The sequence below is a fragment of the Pleurodeles waltl genome, chromosome 3_1, assembly GCF_031143425.1.
Source record: "Pleurodeles waltl isolate 20211129_DDA chromosome 3_1, aPleWal1.hap1.20221129, whole genome shotgun sequence".
Taxonomy (NCBI): domain Eukaryota; kingdom Metazoa; phylum Chordata; class Amphibia; order Caudata; family Salamandridae; genus Pleurodeles; species Pleurodeles waltl.
Window position 1 is genome coordinate 1,887,452,584 of NC_090440.1, and position 20,339 is coordinate 1,887,472,922.

The 20,339-nt window shown below is 43.8% G+C and overlaps 1 protein-coding gene across 2 annotated transcripts in view; it reads right to left on the minus strand.

The window, feature by feature from the left end:
- The window catches only part of PARD3B (par-3 family cell polarity regulator beta), a 2,030,765-nt gene that overhangs the window by 1,006,810 nt on the left and 1,003,616 nt on the right, over positions 1-20,339 (minus strand). For both annotated transcript variants that reach the window (XM_069225990.1, XM_069225989.1), the window contains 2 exons: positions 12,888-13,027; positions 3,381-3,509 (listed from right to left, as the gene is read on the minus strand). In XM_069225990.1, coding sequence (XP_069082091.1) covers positions 3,381-3,509; positions 12,888-13,027 — 269 coding nt within the window. The remainder of the gene's footprint in view (positions 1-3,380; positions 3,510-12,887; positions 13,028-20,339) is intronic.

Below are 20,339 nucleotides of genomic sequence, written 5' to 3' on the forward strand. Positions count from 1 at the left end.
CTTCTATGGTTGTGAAGGGCTCTGCCTCGCTGAGTTGAGGATGGCGCTGGACTTAATGCTGCCACGGGGGTGCTCGTTTCCAGCCATCATCATCCTACATCTATGTGGTAATGACTTGGTTCCACTAGGAAGGCAGCAGCTTTTTTGAGCTGGTGTTCTCAGAGCTTGGTTGGTTCGTTAAGATATTTCCACATGCGGCGTTCACCTGGACGAATACCATCCCCTGGTATTCGGTCAGGGTGCTTAATGACTCAGTGAGATGGATAAATAACAAGGTGACCAAGTTGTTCAGGCCACCCAGACTGGCTGTCATTCCACACAGTTACATAAAGGGGGGTCACTTCTTCCTGCAGGACAGGGTGCACCCATCACAGGCTGTCAATTACCTGTTTTTGGAGAATTTCATGACTTGGTTGGTTTACCGCCCGTGGCAGGGAAGCGATTGCCACAGGAGTGGGGGGCCAGATAGTAGGTTTATTATGCTGGCCTGTGGCAGGGTGAGATTGGTGGGGCAATTCGGCTTACCCTTCTTATCTGAGCAGGACACTAAAGTAATAGGACCCTCCAAGGGGTGCTGGCTGGGAATCGAAGGTGACATCCAGGGGTGCGGGAGTTGCGAGCGGTCACTGGCATCTGGTTCCTAGGACCAATCACCCACACACACAGGGCATGAAGCTAGCACTGGTCCTTGGAGGGGAGGAGTCTGATGGTGGAAGGGGTGCCCGAAGTAGGTATGCTGGTGGGCAGGTGTTCTGCTTTTCACTAATGACCGAGCTGAGATACTCATACACTGACCAAAAAATCTCTGGAATGCACTTCTTAGTCCAAAGAAAACATTTATTATTTCACTATGCAAGGTTCCTAAAAGGAGATTAGGATCTTAAAAACACACGTGTAAAAATAGTCACAACAATGTAATGAAAATAAACCAAAATGATTCTCCATTGCAATATACACAGCAAATATATGTATCTATATTATAATGCAAAGCAAATAATCAATTAAAATGCATCACCGTATGGCCTCTCATGTGCTTCATCTTTCTCCTGCCAGCAACCCGATGACTCCGTTCGACTGCGAAAGAGAAAGAGATCTCTACCCTCACGGGAAATCTATATCAGGCATCCTGATTGAGGCCTCTGAATCCCTCACTGTCGCACTGGGTCTGTTTTATATTGTAAAAAACCAAAGGAGCTTTCTGGAAAAACCCCTTCTGTTACGCAAGAAGTATTCAAACATGCTGGCTAGTTTAGGTATGCTTTGAAAATAACACATTGGGGTTTGGCCACAATCCCAAGATGTTAAGTCAAAGCAAGGCCTGCGACCCGGAGTACATCCTTATCAACCAAAGCCCTTAGTGAGAAAAAGCACGAAAACAGACAGACAACGTGGAAAATCACTGGCAGCATTTAACATGGCAGTGTCTAATGATTGATAAAGTCGATAGGCAGAATGAATCTAAGGCTAAACTGAGTCTGTAACTAGTGAACACTAATGTGACGGTGGGCAGCTAAGCCAAGTTCAAAGTGGTGAAACACGAAGTCAGTGGTCAAAACACTAATTTCACTACAGCAGGCAAGCCCCTTGCACCGAGATAGCCCTCTGAAGGGTTTGACAGAGGTGGTAGGGCTCTCCCATACGGAGGACCTACCCCAGGACCACCTAGCCATGGGTGGAACAGGGCTGCGGTGTCTTCATGTGAAAACTGTCATGATCTCATCCGCAATGAATTAAGTCAAGACGCAGGAACTGATTTTCAGATAATGATAGGAAACTGGATGTATTAGCATACTCTGTTAAGGCTAGGTATTTTCCAATGTAAATTAAGCTGTAAATATGATGGGGTTACTGCCTAAAAGTGTGTTGTATTGATTGATTTATAGTTTTATGTTTGAAAATAAAATACGGACGGTGGTTTACGATCCCTGACCCAAAAGATGTGTTTTTTATTATCTATGGGAATTTAGGGGTGGGGGCTTAGGAGGGAGGGCTCTGGCAATTGGCGGGAGGCCTCGGAGGTACTTGGCCATATTGTCTGAATTGCAGAGTCAGCATTTGGAAAAGCAAGCAGTATACACTACTATATATACTCAGGATACTTGTGTGATCAAAAATAAAAAGTCATGTTGGCGCAGGACTAAATATCCAAAACGTATTAAATGTTTAGGGAAGAAAAGGGAGACAATCTTTATATTTCAGTGTAAGGGTGTAAATGATTACTCAAGGCCACCTAAGCTCACACATGCTCCACAAACCTCAGAATGGCGCAGAAAGGAAATAAATACGAATGGCGGCTTGGTGATAGCAACCAGTGCAGATACCTACCTCTAACTTTGCATCCCACCTAGAGGGCCACGCCTCTAACTAGCGTTTTTGGGCCATGAATAATAATTAAGATAGCAGGTACCATTTACCAGGGAGTGATGTAAAGGTGCATGCTAACAAAGGATGCCACCAACAGTCATGTGCCTGCCAGCACCAAAGCAGGGAGATATAACAGAGGGGGATAAAGATGAACCCCAGAGGGAGAACCAAAAGGTTGCAGGCGTTACTTTATGCAGAGAGTTGTCTCCTGAACTAGATAACCTTCAGTTACTTCCTGGAGATGCAGACTTATGGAGTTAGCTGGATCCTTACTAAATTGCTGTCCCTGATCCTTTAGACATCTGTGGGAGAAGCCTTGTTTTTTGGTCCTCTCCTAGTACTGTTTAGTCTCTAGCGTGGTAACGTAAAGGATGCATGCGTTTCACTGATCATCTCTCCCTGAGATACACTCTTAAAGACAATCATTTCATGGAGGGAGAATCTGAATATAAAGTACTACAAAGGCCAAGAACAAGAGAGAAAATGCCCACCTTCTTATCAAGCAGCAGGTTTACACCAAAAGAACAATGAGAAAGACAATTGGGGGCGCTGCAGACACCTCATCTGAAAATACAAGAACTATACCACCAAACTCTGAAGCCTTTCTAAATTTGAAATAAGATAGATGTGACTCAGAAAATGGGAAGAACTAACCGAGATGCTTAAAATAAGTTAATGCACCAGCACTACCAGCGAAAGAAGGCATTTGCTCAGCTGGTGCTAAACAAAACATTAACTCAAGCAAATAAAACATTTCACTGAAACAATTCTATTTGTCACTTTAGTAAACTGTTTCCAAAACTCCACTGATAAACTGAACTTCAATTAATTCTGAGACAAGCTAAATTATGTGAAGCATCAACATAAAAACACAATTGTCTTCAGAAAATTACCTTAATGTATTTTAGAATGCAGCACCGCCCACCTCCCATATCCTTTCTAAACACTCAAGCACATGAATCTTTTTCACAAACATCGTCAGGTAGTATTCGTACTGTGCTTTCTCTGAACATTACCAGCTCTCGCGGCAGGAAGGCTTCATCTTGCCTGGCTACGACCATGGACACGGTTTCCCCTTGCTTGGTGCTCCGTAACATGGCGACCAGCTCCTCTTGGGTTTTGCCGGTGATGTCTCTGCCATTCACCTAATGGGGGAAATTAGAAGAAGTCACAGTCGGGACTGGAGCTCGCCTATGGAGCAAAGCCCTGTCATTAGTGGCAACACTTCTCCGAGGTGGCGCGCTGAGATCAGAAATCCCCGCAGACTGATGATCCAGCGAAAGCATGTGCAAAATGTAAGAACACAACATGAACTACTCAATTATAATCAGTTTCACATACCAGATAAGCATTTTGCCTAGCATGTTCGCAGACTTACTCCGATTTAAATGAATGGGAAATTTGAACTGTGAGTGCTTCTCAGATTTTTACTTTTTCTCTTGTCAGTAGCTACTGTTCTTGAGTATGCCAAAGTGAACAAGCTGCAGTAACTCAAAATCATCTATTTATGCTTTTTGGGTGTTATAAAACTAGAGGCGGCTCCTCCGCTAAGGCAGAGGAGCGCCGCCCTGCTGGATTTACCAAAAAGGAAAAAATAAAATGATAATAACGTACACTACGTGCTGAAAAATGTTTTGGATCAATATGTCTTTGTCTTTGATATATGTGATCATGTTGCCTGATACCGGGGACATATTGTTTGGAGTGAGGACATATTGTTTGGAATCAAGGACATCAAGTTTTCTTATTTATTTTGTACTTTGGACAAGTAGGCCAACACCCTGCAGCACAAATCGATTTGCCGCCAGTTTACCCCACCAGATAATTGATTTGTGAAATAGCACTGTCTGCAGTTGAGGTAAGGTTTGTATCCATATGTTAATGTTGTTTGAACTTGTATTTATGGTTCATTAATGCCAAGTCTTTAGTAATAGGAAAACGGCATTAAGGAAAAGCTGTGAACTCAGCATACACGTCTGACAGTGGGTCCAATATAAAACATGTGCACCCATATTTGCAAAGTTTAGGAATTTGAGGCTACTTTTAATGCTCCATGAATGATCTCTGATTAGAGGCAATTACTCGCAGAAGACTGAAAGCAAAAGCGATGATTCTTTTCATTCAAATTAAATGTACACAAAAAAGCAACTAGAAGAGCAACATTTTGCTAACTGTGCAGTATTAAGAACCATCTCTTTGAGCTACACTTTAGTGTTTGCTACATGCTAGTATGTCCAAAAAGTAATGGAAAACCAGTGTAAAACCAATTTCAACAAGATTATGGGAAACATGAAAATAAACGAGCATTGACCAAGATGATCAGTCTGCTGGTGGTTGCCAGTTTTTAGGTCTTGTCAATGTGTGTTTCTCCATCAGTTTTGTAAAACTGTATTGTTGTGGAGGCGGCCGGCCTGCGCCGATGTGACAAAACCTTTGGCTAAAAGCAAGAATGTGTTTTGGTCTCAAAAAGCAAGCATACATTGCCATAGTAGTCCCTAGAACTACAGGAAACTATTTTGTGTGCCAAGGTGCTGCTTGCAGAAGATCAGAATGCTGACACTAACACGGAAATTAAATATATAGATTTACAGAAGTACGACTGGAAACAATACTCCTTAGTGGACTGCATTTTTACGTGAACAAGCATCCATGTGCATGTGCTCCTGTGAGAATCTGCGTGTTTGTGTTCACTTTCCCTATAACCCCTTTTTTCACAACCCTGGCAAAGATTTTACTTCTGCCCTTGTCAAAAGTAAATTTCTACAATGTCCCATTGTGGGAAATGACTAGAGAAGAATTTGCACGCAAAAAAACATTATTCATGCACGTTTGTAGGTGTCTTGAGGCTCACAAATATATTCCAAACTTAGACCTAGCAGTCCCACTACTTCGAGATCGGGTATGCAGATTTGCAGAAAGATAGAAAAATCAAGGCATTGTTAGAATACAAACCCTGCCCTAATATGAGCCTCAGCAGAACCAGAAAAGCTATTTCCAGAGCTCTGATTCAATGATAACGCTGCCATTATTTGTCACCTCACTGCATGGCACCAAAGGGACACATGGCATTTTTTAAGAACAAGTAGATTTATAAAGCATCTTGTCTCATGGACAAGCAGATATTTTATAAAATTATAAAATTACACAACTCTGTTAAACAATTCTATGTTCAATTGCTGCTTAAATTCAGTTTGATACTGAGGTTCATTTTCAAAAATTAAACAGTTTTGTGTGTATGACCATATTCTGTCTAGAGAAATATGTAAAGGTTTGCTTTAAGCCGGAACTGTTGGCTGTTTCTCGAAAGTACCTGATGCCTGTCATGTCAAGAGTCCTGTAAAACTGAAAGTTGTTTTCAAACAGCTATGTGTTCGCCTGCTTTATAAGGAAAGACTGCATACAAAGTGAGAAAGATTTCCATTTGGTATTTTAGGGCCATATGTACTAAAGCATTTTCCCATAGAGACAGAATGGGTAAAATCCTTTGGTACATCTGGCCCTTAGTTCCTAAAATACATATTCAAGTTTCTCTAGTAGATCAGTAGATCATTTTCTTCAAATGCTGTCTAATATTTCTAATAGGATGTACGCCACCATTTTTTAATCTAGGAGGTGAAAAGAGATAGAAAGAGGATTACCCTTATAAAGCAATTAAATAACCAAATAATACACATCTGTACCAATTAAAGTGATGAGGGGTCCGTCTTTTCTCTGTCTTCACTTAGTTCTTTCTGCTTTTTTCCTGTCATTCATTTACATTTTCTGTTTCTTTCCCTTTCCTTTTTTGCCCCTCCCCAATTTCACTTGTGATTTGGCAGCTGTGCCCATGTGACCACAGGTATAATAAGGCAGCGACACCAAGGACTTTTGTATATCTAAAATGCCTACGCACAATATTTGACAGTGGGGAACTGGTGGGCATTTGTTCAGGTAGTGCTGGCCAGGCCCAAAATGTAACCCCCTAAATTTGCTACTGCCTGAAAGGTAAGGCAGTCACCTGCATAGCAGTGGAATTATTTTTTTCAAGCTCTGTGGAAAAAGCAGGCATTTAGGATAAGTTTCCCTCTGGTTTTACAGTCGGATCTAAACAGAAAATTGTATTTCTTCAATGTTGATAACACACAAAAGCACCATAGACATAGAAGAGAGCTGTTTATGTTCACAGAGTGAGTAGTAGCATTGTCCTTGCACTTTACAGGTGGATGTCCTTTCATTTATCTAAGTGTGCTCCATCTATCATCATAAATGTAAATTGAATCACCACGATTCTGCACCTCTCGCTCCTCCTATTCCTAAAGATCAAACACAAATGATGGACGGAATGCGGGACCAATCAAACACCCACCCCCAGTTACAGATCTGGGTTTAACCGATTCCACTGGAGTCAAGCTAGCCAGGCTGAGGAAGGGTGATACCCTGAAACCGGTCTCAGGATGCTTGTTTCCAGTCCAAGGAGGACCTGGCTTGGCAGTTCAGGCTGAACTGTTCACATAGGGACCAGGGTCAAGACTGTTTTGCACATGGCTAGGTTCAAACTGGAATGGCGTGGGTAACAAAAAACGATGGATTTAGACCCAGATCTCTGTATGGGGATGAATGTTTGACATTGTTCAGCATTCCATCCATCACTTGTTCTTTTTACATTTCTTCTAAAGAACTTCCTTTGTAAAAGGTCAGACTGAAGAGCGTTAGAGAGAGGAGGCAGAGGACCCCACTAAAGCTAGCAAGTTCCCTTTGCCCTTTGCTAGCCCATTGTTTTCTGGAAGGGCTACCCCCACAGGATAATAGGTATTTAAATGAGGCAGCCTGCCTTGCCTTTGTGCTCTTATTTTGGGTTAATCTTGACAACTCCATCACACCTTCCTGCTCACATTTTATGATATATACATTGGCTGGGCCAGTGTATGTGGAATGCAAAAAAAGGCAGAACTGCCAAGAACCTGGCTGAAAACTGACAGTTGAAACTACGGGCCCCCTAGAATTGCCAAGCAGTGTGAATCTGCAAAGCATTGCAAGTGCCTCAAACTAATGCAAACCTGCAGGAAACCAAATCGATGTCCACAGTCTACACCAAAAATAAACCAAAGTGCTGTGAATGAGAGGTCAACATAAGGAACTAGGAACTCACCTGGGTTTATCACCTTGTTGTTTGGATAGTGGGTTTGTGTCTGTACCCAAGAAGGTTTCGCAAAACACAAGATCTTCTAAGAAGCAAGCATCCTGACCTACTGATCACCTCCCCGAATGGCGCTGCCGCTGCTCATCAAACATCTGTGCAACACCACAGATCCTGATTACACACCAGCCAGTTAGGCTCGAAAGGGACAAGGACCACTACGCCCCAGATTTTGGGGGCCATATGAGGCACACCCCAGAAGCAACACAGACTAACAAAGGATGCTCAGCTGTACAGATGCAGCCTGTGCAAGAACCATTTTGACTCCACAAAAGCCACGGTGTGCTACAAAAGAGCAAGCACTGGGGGGGTACAATATCCGAGCCCTTAGAGAGATGGAGAGCTCGGTGAAGTTTGGACAGGACCGTTTAACCTGCCCCCCCCCTCACCCCTATGAAAAAGCGTCACAATGGGAGAAAGCAGAAAGATGCAAGAGTGAGCTGAAGGGGCCGGGACTGGCTTGCAGAGGCCCGAGATGGCTTCAGGATTACACTGCCTCAGTATTCTGTGCTTGCACCTTTAATTTCAGCAGCCATGTGTTTAAGAGGAGGGCTTTGAGCACCGGCACATTTTTATTCACAAACTAAGCACTGGTGCCCACAGCCTATCTCCAATACATATCTGGCTTGGGCTAGGTGAAGAGCTACACTTGTGCATCCCTTCAGACACCCACAACACAGGACACTCAACTGCATCTGCATGCCTCTACATACTGATGGGTATTCCTGGGGAGGAGGTTGGAAAGGGCTCACACTTACATATCAAAGGGTAGTGTCTAGAGTCCACCCAAAGGGGCTGATTACCTCTCACTGATGGTCTGGAGCCGAGGCTGACCAGAAAAAGGGACCTGTGCACTTCACAGGATCTCTTTATAGTCACCACCCACATCAAAGACACTTTCTGGAATAAGTATTGGGTCCCTGCCCCCAAAAATCAGTACACATCTAGACTTAAGAAAACACTGCTGGAGTAAAGACTGCTGTGTGCCAGGATTGCCACCCTGCCAGGATTGGCCCTGCTTTCCTTTCCTGAGCGGCTTTGTCAACCTTTGCCGCTTGCACCTGTGAACCATCTGGAACATCCCTGCTTCCCTATGCATCTCACTACTTCCAAACTCAACCCAAAGCAGCTTTGTCAACCTTTGCCTCTTGCACCTGTGAACCATCGGGAACAGCTTTGCTTTCCTTTGCCACTTGCTGCTCTCTGTCAACCCGAGTGGCTCTGCCCAGCCTAGTCGCACACTGCTCCCCAAGAGGAGCGCAACCAGTACAGAACCGGAGTCCATCAAGACATCACACAAACATGGCGAGGTCCTCCGCCACCATCCCTTTGATCTTTATATTTGTTCATCAACCTTGCTATTTTTGAGTCTGCAAAGACAATACTTCGCAATTAGTGAATTGGATCTTTATCGTGCTGAGCTTAAAAGTAACCAGATAAACAAGCTTTATTTTTCTAGATCCACGCGAAGTCTTTTCCTGTGGTGTACCTCTTGTGGTTGTGTGTGTGTTGCACAAGCACTTTACACATTGTCTTCTAAGTTAGGCCTGCCTGGTCTGCACCAAGATACCAGAGGCTGAACACATGCTAATTTATGTTGTGTTATTGACTTGCCCTGACTACGATTGTGGTCCCTACTTGGACAGGGTGCATGCCTCTGCCAACTCAAGACCCAATTTCTAACAGTCAATATTTGAAGACTCACTTGTTGGTCTCCTGGTACATCACAAGTATCAAAAGATATTGTGAGAAGACATCCCACCCACAATTTGTGCCATGCTTCGTCATTAGTGTTTCCTACCCATCTGAGCAGCAGTGACCCAGTTGTTAAAAACATTCTCTAGGTATAGTAGAAATATTTGTCTTTTATTCATAGGGTACCCACAGCAAAGTTTTAAAATAACTTTTAGAAATGATGTTTCTTGAAAGCAATATTTCAAACATCCACTCAGACTACGCCTACATATTACAGATGTATCTTGTGCCCACTGGATCATTGACCTTCTTTAGGCAAGAAACCCTACATAATCTGCCAAAAGTAGAGGCATAAGGCTGGTATACCTGGTCCATCACAGCAGATGGGAACAGGTAACAAAAAGGTGTTATACCCTTGACAAATGTGACTTCAGGAAAGTGCCATCCTCTTCGTGTCGAAGAAGTGAAAAAAGTAAGAGTAATCTATTGTTCCACAAAATACAGGTATGAGAGATCTATGCCTCTACTTTTGGTTTGCATGATAATAAATGCAGTTTAGGTAGGAATCTCCCTAGCCCCGGAAAGGCTGAAAAATGAACTCCCTCACCTGTTGTGTTTAAGTATCAATATTACCCCTTCAAACATTTACTCTGTTGGTAGCACAGATTATTCTAATAGGACAACCTCATAAGATACTGTTGTGCCACAACCCCTTTAGCCCCTCTGGCTGCCTGTGGGAGTTCCCCTGGGAATGCATTGCAAGTGTTAGGAAGTGGGAAATGCCTACTTTCTAAAAGTGACATTTCTAAAATAGTAATAATAAATCCGACCTTACCACTAAAGAGATTTATTATTACCATTCCAATGGTACTAAATATGATGCAGCTACTCTTCTCAGATCAGGAATTACAGTTTAAAGGTATTATAAAGAATTCCAGATGCTGACCTATGAGAATGAAATACGAAGTAATGAAATACAACTTTGTGGAGTTTTTCTTTACCAGGACATGAGAACTTAAAAATATATATCCTGCCTTTTGCTTACATGGCACCCTGCCCTATTGGCTACCGAGGGCCTACCTTTGGAGTGACATATGAAAGAAAAGTGGGGTTCTGGGCATGGCATGAGATTTTAAGTGCCAAGTCAGGGTGGCAGTTAGGCTGCACACCCACAGTGGCAGGCCTGAGACATGTTTACAGGGCTTCTTAAGTGGGTGGCACAATCAGTGCTGCAGGCCCACTAGTAGCATTTAATTTACATGTTCTGGGTATATGAGATACCTCCCTACAAATTACTTATAGGTAAAGTAAATATGCCAATTGTAGATACACCATTGTTACTATGTTTTAAGGCAGAAACACATTCACTTTAGCAGTGATCAGCAGTGCCAACGTGCTCAAAGTCCTAAGGCCAACAAAAAGATACGGCAACAAAACAGTAAATAAAGGCAAAATGTTTGGGGAAAACCCTGCAGAAAGGTAAGGGCCCTTTACAACAGGGACCCACACACCTATTGTGTTTAAGTGTTAACGTTAGGGAGGACGTGTGAGTGTATTTTCTCCCTCTGTATGTAAGAGGGTAGTATGTACGCCCAAAATAACTTGATGCTTCTGCAACAGTTATGTATAGAATTATATTGTGTGCGATTTGCAGTAAAGCACTTTCAACTGACTGAGCATTACTTAAACATCTAGGGCCTGATAAAGTGTTTGTCAGACTGGTATTTCTTCATAAATATGATGTATAGACTGCATATTATATTCTTATGCTCTTCTAATAAGATGTATGCAATATTTGTCCCTCTTGGGGCAGGAACATCCCTCGCATGGTGATGGACGTGTACCCCTGTCCAGAGTGCCCCAGCTACAATGATATCTGGGTCCCTGGTGCTGATGTTTATTGTCATGGGCGAACACAGGTTATGCATGTGCATCATGACATAGGCCCAGGAGAGGTGCCCAAAGCGCTATTCTCATGGTGGGGAAAGGCTACTACTCTCACACAAAGGACAAGGAACAGAGCTGAAATCCCTGTAACAATGGAGTAAATCACCAAATAACAGGCACAAAACAGTTGTTAAAAATTGCCCTCACCCACTAATCGTGGCACAAATGGGGCTCTAAACTGCAGAAAATCACTAAAAATCTCTCATGGGAGTCCACTCCGTGTCTTTATTATGGGACCCCCCCCGCCCCAGACCCCCCAAAAGGTTTAAAAAAAGGATAAGCTCATGGTGATGATCTGGGGCTACACTCACGCGTTCACCCAAAGTCTCTGCGATCAAGTCAACATGTTTCATCCGTTTCCTTTGCAAACACAGGTCAATCGGCCTTCATCAGGACTTTTGATCCCCTATAGGTTTACTCCCCTACCTGTTGTGATACAAGGCTTTCAATCAACAAGATTGCTTAGGCTCAACTGTCCCCAGTCGGTACACAGACTCTGAATTATCGAGTTTTCATCATTAATCTCTTAAACTAGAGCTCAGTGGGCGCACCTCCCTGTAGCCATACATTCATCAAGGGACCCGTGCCTCCATACCGCCAATCGCAGCTTCGTAGAGCTATGATTGGCGGTATGGAGGCACCAGTTTTCTGCAGTTTTGTATCCCCGTTTGTTCTTTGGTTTTGTATCATCTTGTTTTGTTTCCCCTCCCTTACTGCTCTGTCCCAATTGTTGGTTACATAGGGATATAGTAGCAGTAGCTCGATGATGAAGGATGCCACGATTAGTGGGTGAAGGAAATTTTTAACAACTGTTTTGTGCCTTTTATTCAGTGATTTACTCCATTGTATCAGGGAGTTCGACCGTGTTCCTTGTCCTTTGTGTGAGAGTGGTTCTTAGGATGGGTGGGTGGACAAGGGATTTCTTTTCTCCCACCCCTTTTTTGGGGCTTTGACTTGAGGTGAAAGGCTACTGCCTTTGCCAGGAACTAGGCAGCACAAGGGCAGTGGTGGCAGCATACATTTCAGTGAGCAGTAGAAATAAGCAGGGCTTTTTATCTGTCTCACTGAAGAAAGGTCTAGCGACTCACTAATCTAAAGTTCAGCTGTTGTGTGTTTAACTCATCTTTGGCCTACATCTAATTAGTATGTAGCAATGTGCAGCGACAGTGTGTTGTATGCATGTGCTCGTGTATGTATGTTTGAATCAAGTAGTTCTAAAGGGAGAGAAGGATTGTGTATCTCTCAATTTTTCTTTTCCTCAAGGTCAAGTGATGTGCTGATGGCTAAAGACGTTCTCTCAGAGTTAAAAAGAGATCTGTTGACCATTTAGATGGGCTTGACTTGGAGCACTACATATAAGTGTACGGCCTATTACCATTGTTTGTTTAGCATGGATGGGGGAGAATGCTTTCTTTTATGTACAACAGACTCGGAAAAGGACTGACCAAACCTTTCATGCCAAAACCCTCCCTAAAAGTTAATAAGAAAGTAGAGAGCTACTCATTTTCTACACATATGCGGGCTACAGCATACAATCTGTTACAGTCCCAGTGAGCTTATTCTGGTTTGCTTGTTCAAAGCTATTAGTTCGGATTGGAGAGAATTGATTTATCATCACAACTAATATGTTGATAGAACTTTTGGACATTTATTAAAGCTTTCCCTGGAATACAAACCCAACAATAACAATGAAATATCTCGTCACCTCTAGTATTCTGTCTCCTGACTGTAGATTGCCATCTCTAACAGCAGCTCCTTTTGGCAAAATGTTCTTCACAAATATAGGGCCTGGACCATGCACTGAGGAGTCTTTGGTAACCACAGTAAAGCCAAGCCCATCTGGACCTAGGGGGTGAAAAAAAAGCATCAAGCGTTAACCTTGTGTTGATGGACAAAAGGAGAGGTAATGCAAATAGAAACTACATTTAGGCAAAATTTACAACCAAAACCCATTCACATTGTAACCTGCATTAAAGTGTGGTCCATCTTGGTACTATTTCGTTCAATATAAGATGAACTAAGATTACTCTGGGCCAAAACTAGCTGTTGGTTCTCAATGTACTGCAGTGCTGTAGTATTTGACTATTTATAGACTGGATATGCATCTGCTCCAGTTGGTCACGCCCTGCAATGCAGCCCTGCAGGTGAAGGAAAAGTTATTTACCTGTAACATCAGGTTTTTATTGAATGAGTTCCACATTGTTTGAATACTGATTCGGAACAGTTAAAAAAAGGTTTTAAATTCACAATTATGTGGGTCTACTAATGTTTCCTTTTCGAGACATCACATGATTTCTAGTGCACTACCCTTGCCCCTTGAATCAATCCAATTGTATTTATTTCTTTGTGTACTATTGAGTTCAGTCCAATCATCATCATCTCTCAAAAGGCAGCCAATAACAGAATATTGGAGATGTTACCTCAACATGACCTAGAACTGGCAAACAGAGAACATTACTATGTCATAGCACATTATATTTTACAGTACTTAAAATATAAATAATATTATTGTAATCAAGAAGACATTTCCATTTAAATGATTATTGAAAATGGTGAGCTGTGCATACACATTTGATCAGTGGTTCACAACCTGTGGTCTGGGGACTCCTGGCGGTCCGCAAAGCATCCTCGGTAGGTCCGCGACTGCTCAGAAAATTAAATAATATTAACAGATTAGGTCCCCAGCTTTCATTAATGACTCAGTGGGGGATTCCCAGATTCCAATAATGATTCCGTGGGGGTACCTGAGTTCCAGTAATGATAAAGTGGGGGTCCACAGAAGTCAAAAGGTTGGGAACTACTGCATTAGATCATCTCAACAAAATGACTGCTCAGCAAGGTAACGATTGTGCTAGATTTTCTTTCAAAACAATGTAGTATGTCTTCTTATGTCACTCTAGAAGGAGGGAGGAGATTGTGATGCTGTTCCTACTGCTATTGCTCTAAGCAGATGTATAATGCAAATGCCACAGTTCACTTCGTGCTTTCTAATTACAGAACTAGTAATGAGTCTGAGCAGTAGTTGCGTAGAATGTTCTGCAAAACACACTAAATCCACGATCTCAGGGTGTTTCCTGTGTAGTACCTGCAGTTGTGCATAGATGATACTGTGAATATGTCCACAATACATGTGCTGCTGCCGTCCTCAGGTTTGTAAGGTGAGCTGGACAGGCCTTAGAGGCCCATTGCATTTATTAACACGAATATGCTGATATACAGTCTGAAATTATTAGCAAAGGCAGACCAGAGTGTGTTTCTGATCATGATGTTTGGACACAGGAAAGAATAATCCTGGCTTGCTTCTTTGAAACAATATTGAAAAGGGTTTCGAATAAGTTATTTTCATCTTTCTTTTGATCACTGGTAGGAAACTGTCAAATAAAAGCGCAGAGGAAACAGTTATGTCGTTTTGTATGCCATACCAATTAGGCCTCTTGGAAAGTGGGGGTACGCACATTCGTACTGGTTTTCAATATCACACCTGGCCATAAAATATGCAAACTTTGACAACAGTTAAAATCCACGTGTTCACATTCATCAGAGAGGGAATGGACTTTTTCTGATAATTAGTGAATCCACTGTTTTTTTAAGCACCAACATATTGATTTCCAGCAATGCAAAGCACTTTATTACAGAGTGACATAAGCCAAAATCTAGTTCATGGATATAATTGCGCGTGTTAAATCCAAAGTGTAATGGCTACGTAAATAAAAACAGTTTAGGGTAATAAAACATAAACAAATATACACTCTGTAAAATGTGGGCTAGTGCATTGGAGTTTGGCTAAATCACTTTAAGAGCCCTCTTCAATAGTCTTGCTGTTTTGCAGTATCTAGGGGTTTTAATGACCGCTGAACACTTTTTGAATTTCATTCAAGTTAAAGATTTGTTTAAATGGTCGTAGATCTGTTCAGCTAAATATAAGCTCTGTGAACCTCAATCTTGCACAGCGCAGCATTCATGAACAATCAGTAAACTGCACTTCTTCAACAGGGAATGGAAAAAAAGAGTTTGGTGGACTCTCCTCAGTAAGGGCATTTAGAACACCCCAAACTAAAGGATAGACTAAAGGTTAAGTGGTGGATAATGAAAGAACAAAAATGATATTTAGAAGAGATTTCATCATAAGTGCCATACATAAGAAGATCTTAGATGTGCTACACTAAATTTACAGAAGCTGAAAGGGTTGATGTGAACTCAGAATGTCTAAACTGGTGTTTTTTTTTTAGAAGATTTCTTATGTGGTGACTGAGCTCATGAAAACAGAGATTAGTCCGTACCCCGAGGCAGGGACCAAAGAGGGTCTGCCACATGTTCCTGTAGCCTGAACTTTGAAGGATTTACAAGCGTTACCTCATTGTAGGTCCTACTGTGTTGCATTATAAGAGGGGTGGTGGTTTCTGCAGTTACCCAAGGAGGGAGAGGAGGGCCTTCATAGAGGGTTCCCTATGCATTTTTAATTCCTCCTGTTATCCAACCCAACCTGCGGCCTTGATCTTACTTTAATTGTCTTCCTAAATATCATTTTTAGAATCATTTTTGGTGGTGTTACCCAGAATGTAGTTACATAAACAAGGTTGTGGAAATGAAAATAATACTATGACGTGCACTAATTTTATGTTTTTTTGTTGGCAAGTGCCCGTTTTGTATGATCACCCCCACTCCTTTTCTCCAGTGCTGATGGGTATGACTTTGAAAGTGCCCTGGGGCCTGCTAAACAGGCCCCAGCACAGTGCTTTCTCCCTAAAATATGATGCATCTGAATTGGTATCCCCAATTGGCAAGGACCTTAACCCCCTTATAGTTCCCTGGTAAATGGTACCAGTGGTACCCAGGGCATGGCAGTTAAAGGGGCCACCAGAGCCTGCGGTACTGATTGTGCCACTCTGAGTGACCCAAATGAAAAGATGACAGCTGTCCTGCTATTGCAGACTGCATGAGGAGTGGACACTGTTCAGCCTCGACTTTGCCCTCAACAGGAATGGCAAGGCCACATCACTATATCTCAGTCACCCCTAAGGTAGGCCTCCTGAGCCCAACAGGCAGGATGCATTTTATTACAGATGTTGACATATAAGTGCAAGCTTGTATGTCCCTATAGTAGTCTCTTTCCATTAAGGGCTACTAAAAGTGTTCAGAGGGACATAGGATACCAAGGACTGGCACCCAGACATATCCAGGTTGCCAGCTCCATTGTAGTGTCCCTGAAACATGTCATGTTTGCTATCAAACAACTCTCACCAAACCCGGCTTGTTCCCCAAGTCGGCTTTAATGTGACATGCACCCAGGTTAGAGATGCACACAGAGAGACGCAGATAGGCAGCCTTCCAGGGGAAGACAAAGCCACCCTCCTGCCCCAAGCACATCTGCAACCTGGACAGGAGGGAATTTCAAGTAATTAGGCGGCATAAAGCCCTAGACGGCTAGCGACACCACTAAGGTGGACTACCAGGTCTGTACAGCAGAAAATTGGCTCTGCAATTTTTAAAAGTGGCAGAATAGAGGCTTCTGGGTAGAAAAGGTGCCAAACTCCACAGGAAGTGGTCACATCAGGGGTGGATTATCCACTGGGGTTAGTAGCCCATTGGCTACCAGCAACCACATCCCTAACACTGCTAAATCTGGGATTTAAGGGGCTCCCCTGGCACCAGAACCTCAGATCTGATGCACTTTGAACAAAGGACAAAGAAGAGAGCCGTGACTGAGACTTCAGGACCAGCACAAAGCAAAGATGTGATAACCTGCACCTGTGGCAACCATCCTGCAACTGCACGACCATGACTCCTCCTGGACCAAAGACTGCCTCCAAAGGATACAGGAATCATGCTGCAAGCCAAAAGCAGCGAAAGAAATCCCTTTGACTAGAGGAACTAGTCCCCAGCAATCCACTAACAAATCACACTCCTGGAACCAAAGAATCACTGGCCATTGGATCTGCTGAGGGATCACCAAAAAATAAATGGTTCAGAGCGTTGAGGAAAATACAGTCTTGACCTCCTGCAAGTATCAGGCAGCTACAGGTTTCCAAGACTCCGGGACGTTGAAGTAGCCAAAACTGCATTTGCTTCTACCAAGGATTGTTGGTGGGCAGTCATGCTATCACTAACTTTGTTCAACGCTGTACCTCGATGGAGCCCTGCAGCATCTTCAATCCGGTGCCCCAGGGGCCAGTTGTTGAGATTTTGCATTCTCTTCCTCCCCAGCACTGTCCCAGCAGCAAATCCAGCACCTGTGGCTAACCGCGTTCCGCACCAGGGACAGCCGATACAAAACTGCAACTGGGCCTTACAACCCAGGTAAAATTCTACTGACTGTCAGACTATGGTCTTGGAACCCGCCTCACCTTACCATCCAGTGGTTTTCACTGAACTCGCCCTGCAGGTGACAGGGTGTCACTAGTGTAATTTCCCATTGATTTCAATGATAACGTTTTGCAAGAGGGAAAAGCATTGATTTATTTCCCCTTTAAAAATTCAAAGCTCTGGTTATACTCATCTGATTGTCTTCATTTTGGCATCTAAAATCATGTAAAAATCTGTCTTATGTTTTATAAATTGGTGTCAGATTCCTTTTGAGTTCTGTCAATTACTTATCATCCATGCTGGTACTCTGAAGTACAAGTTACTTACCTTCGGTAACGAAATATCTGGTAGAAACATATTCTAGTTGCAGATTCCTTACCTTAGAATTTGCCCCAGGTGTCAGACTGGATCCGGAGATTTTTCTCCGTGCAATACCCTTGCAGGTCGGTAGGTGGCATAGGTCGACTCTACGGGCATCGTTGGCGTCGTAGTCGGCGTGATGACGTCAGGAGTAGTATATAGACGCCGCCTTCGCGCAGTGACGTCAGTTTCTTTTAACAACTTTCCACGGCAAAGCGCAGAGCCGCTAAGAACACTGAGATTGGTGCCCCAGAGCTAAGGACCTGAAAGGGGAATCCCTGTCCCTAGAAATCAGTTCACAAGCGGGGAGGATGGGAGGGCGGTAAGGAATCTGCAACTAGAAAATTTCTCTACCAGATATTTCGTTACCAAAGGTGAGTAACTTGTACAACTGATAGAGGCTTCTAGATGCAGATTCCTTACCGTAGACTAGATACCCAAGCAAAGCCATCCTTGGTGGTGGGCTATGAACCAAGATCATACTAGGAATTCCTCAGGACCGAACAAACAAAGTAGCTGTCCTGACGGCAGTAATGTTTAGCAAACGTGTTCAGGGACGCCCACGTAGCTCCCTTGCAGATATCCAAGACTGGAACTCTGCATGCTAATGCAGTGGAAGCTGCAATTGCTCTGGTGGAATAAGTAAGCAAGCCCTCAGAGGATTGCTTCCTGACCAAAGCGTAGCACATTTTGATGCAAAGAATCACCGCCTTCCCTTTTTTCGCACCCACATACCCAACAAAGAGTTGATCAGTCACCTGGAAATCTTAAGTAAGATAGAACGCCAATGCTCTTTTTGGGTCCTGATGGTGGAGTCTCTCCTCCTCATAGGAAGGATGTGGGGGTGCGTAGAAAGTAGGCAGGGTGATGGACTGGCCTACATGAAAAGGCATAGCCACCTTAGGAAGGAAGGAAGCCTTACTGCGCAACACCACTTTGTCAGGGTACACAGACAAGTATGGAGGTTTAGATGAAAGGGCTTGAAGCTCACTCACCCTGCGAGCGGAGTTGATAGCAACAGGAAAGACAGTTTTGAAGGTGTGGAGCCGCAATGGACAATTATGCATCGGCTCAAAGGGAGTACACATCAAATAAGTAAGGACAAGATTGAGGTCACATTGAGGCATGATAAATGGAGTGGGAGGCAATAAATGGGTGAGTCCTTTTAGGAATCTACTCACAATAGGAGATTTAAAAAGTGAGGGCTGATCAGGTAACCTAAGGAAGGCCGAAATGGCAGATAAATCCCCTTTAGGGGTGCCCAAAGCAGAGCCCTGCTGGGCCAACAAAAGAATGAACCGAAGAACCTCAGATGGAGGGGCAGAGAGGGCATCAACAGATTTGTTGGTACACAATGCCACAAATTTCTTCGGGTGGAAGATCAAAAGTCGTCAAATGTCATCACTCAATCTGCACCCATGAAGGCGGAGGTTGGACAGTATCGGGTGAAGAACCGCCCCCTGTTGCTGTGACAGAAGATCCGTCTGAAGAGGCATTCTGAGTGGAGGATCGAGTGGACATGCTCAATAGCTCTGGATACCAGACTCTCCGTGCCCAGTCCGAAGCCACCAAGATGACTTGGACCCGGTCGTTTCTAATCTTCTTGCGAATTCTGGGCAGAAGTGGTATAGGCGGAAAGGAGTCCGGGGGTCCACTCGAGAAGAAAAGAGTCTCAGAGTGAGTGCCACATTGGAAACTCCAACGCGTACAACAGCTGACATTGCACATTCTCTGCGGAGGTGAACAGATCTATCCAAGGCTCTCCCCACTGCTGAAAGAGACCTTGGGCCACCTCCGGATGGAGACGCCATTCGTGAGCGGCTGTGCATCAACGGCTGAGTTTGTCCGCTCTGGCGTTGAGGGGACCCGCTAGATGTTGAACCATCAGGGTAATCTCCTTATGTTCCAGCCATGTCCAGAGGCATAGTGCCTCCTGACAAAGTGTCCAGGACCCTACTCCATCCTGTTTGTTGCAGTACCACATGGTGGTAGTATTGACCGTGAACACCTGCACTACTTTCTCTTTGAGAGAGGGAAGAAATACTTTCAACACAAGACTGATCACCCGGAGCTCCTGAAGATTGATATGGAGTCCAGACTTCGCCGGAGACCAGAGGCTTGTGATCTCTGCCTCTCCCATGTGGCCGCCCCAACCCAGAAGTGTTGCATCTGTTACTATAGAGAGATCTGGTTGGGGAAGGAAGAAGGATGTGCCGTGGACCCAATGCAAATTCGGAAGCCACCACTGCAGGTCTTCCACATTCCCCTCTGAGATCTGGACCATGTCAGAGAGATTCCCCTGATGCTGTGCCCACTGGAACTTCAGGTCCAACTGCAGAGGCTGCTTATGCCATCTGGCATTTGTCACTAGCAGGATGGAGGAGGCCATGAGGCCCAGCAGCCTCAGAGTCGGTCTCACCGAAACCCAAGACCGAGGCCAAAAGATCGGAATCATAGCCTGAATGACTTGGAGTCGCTTTTCGGGAGGATAAGC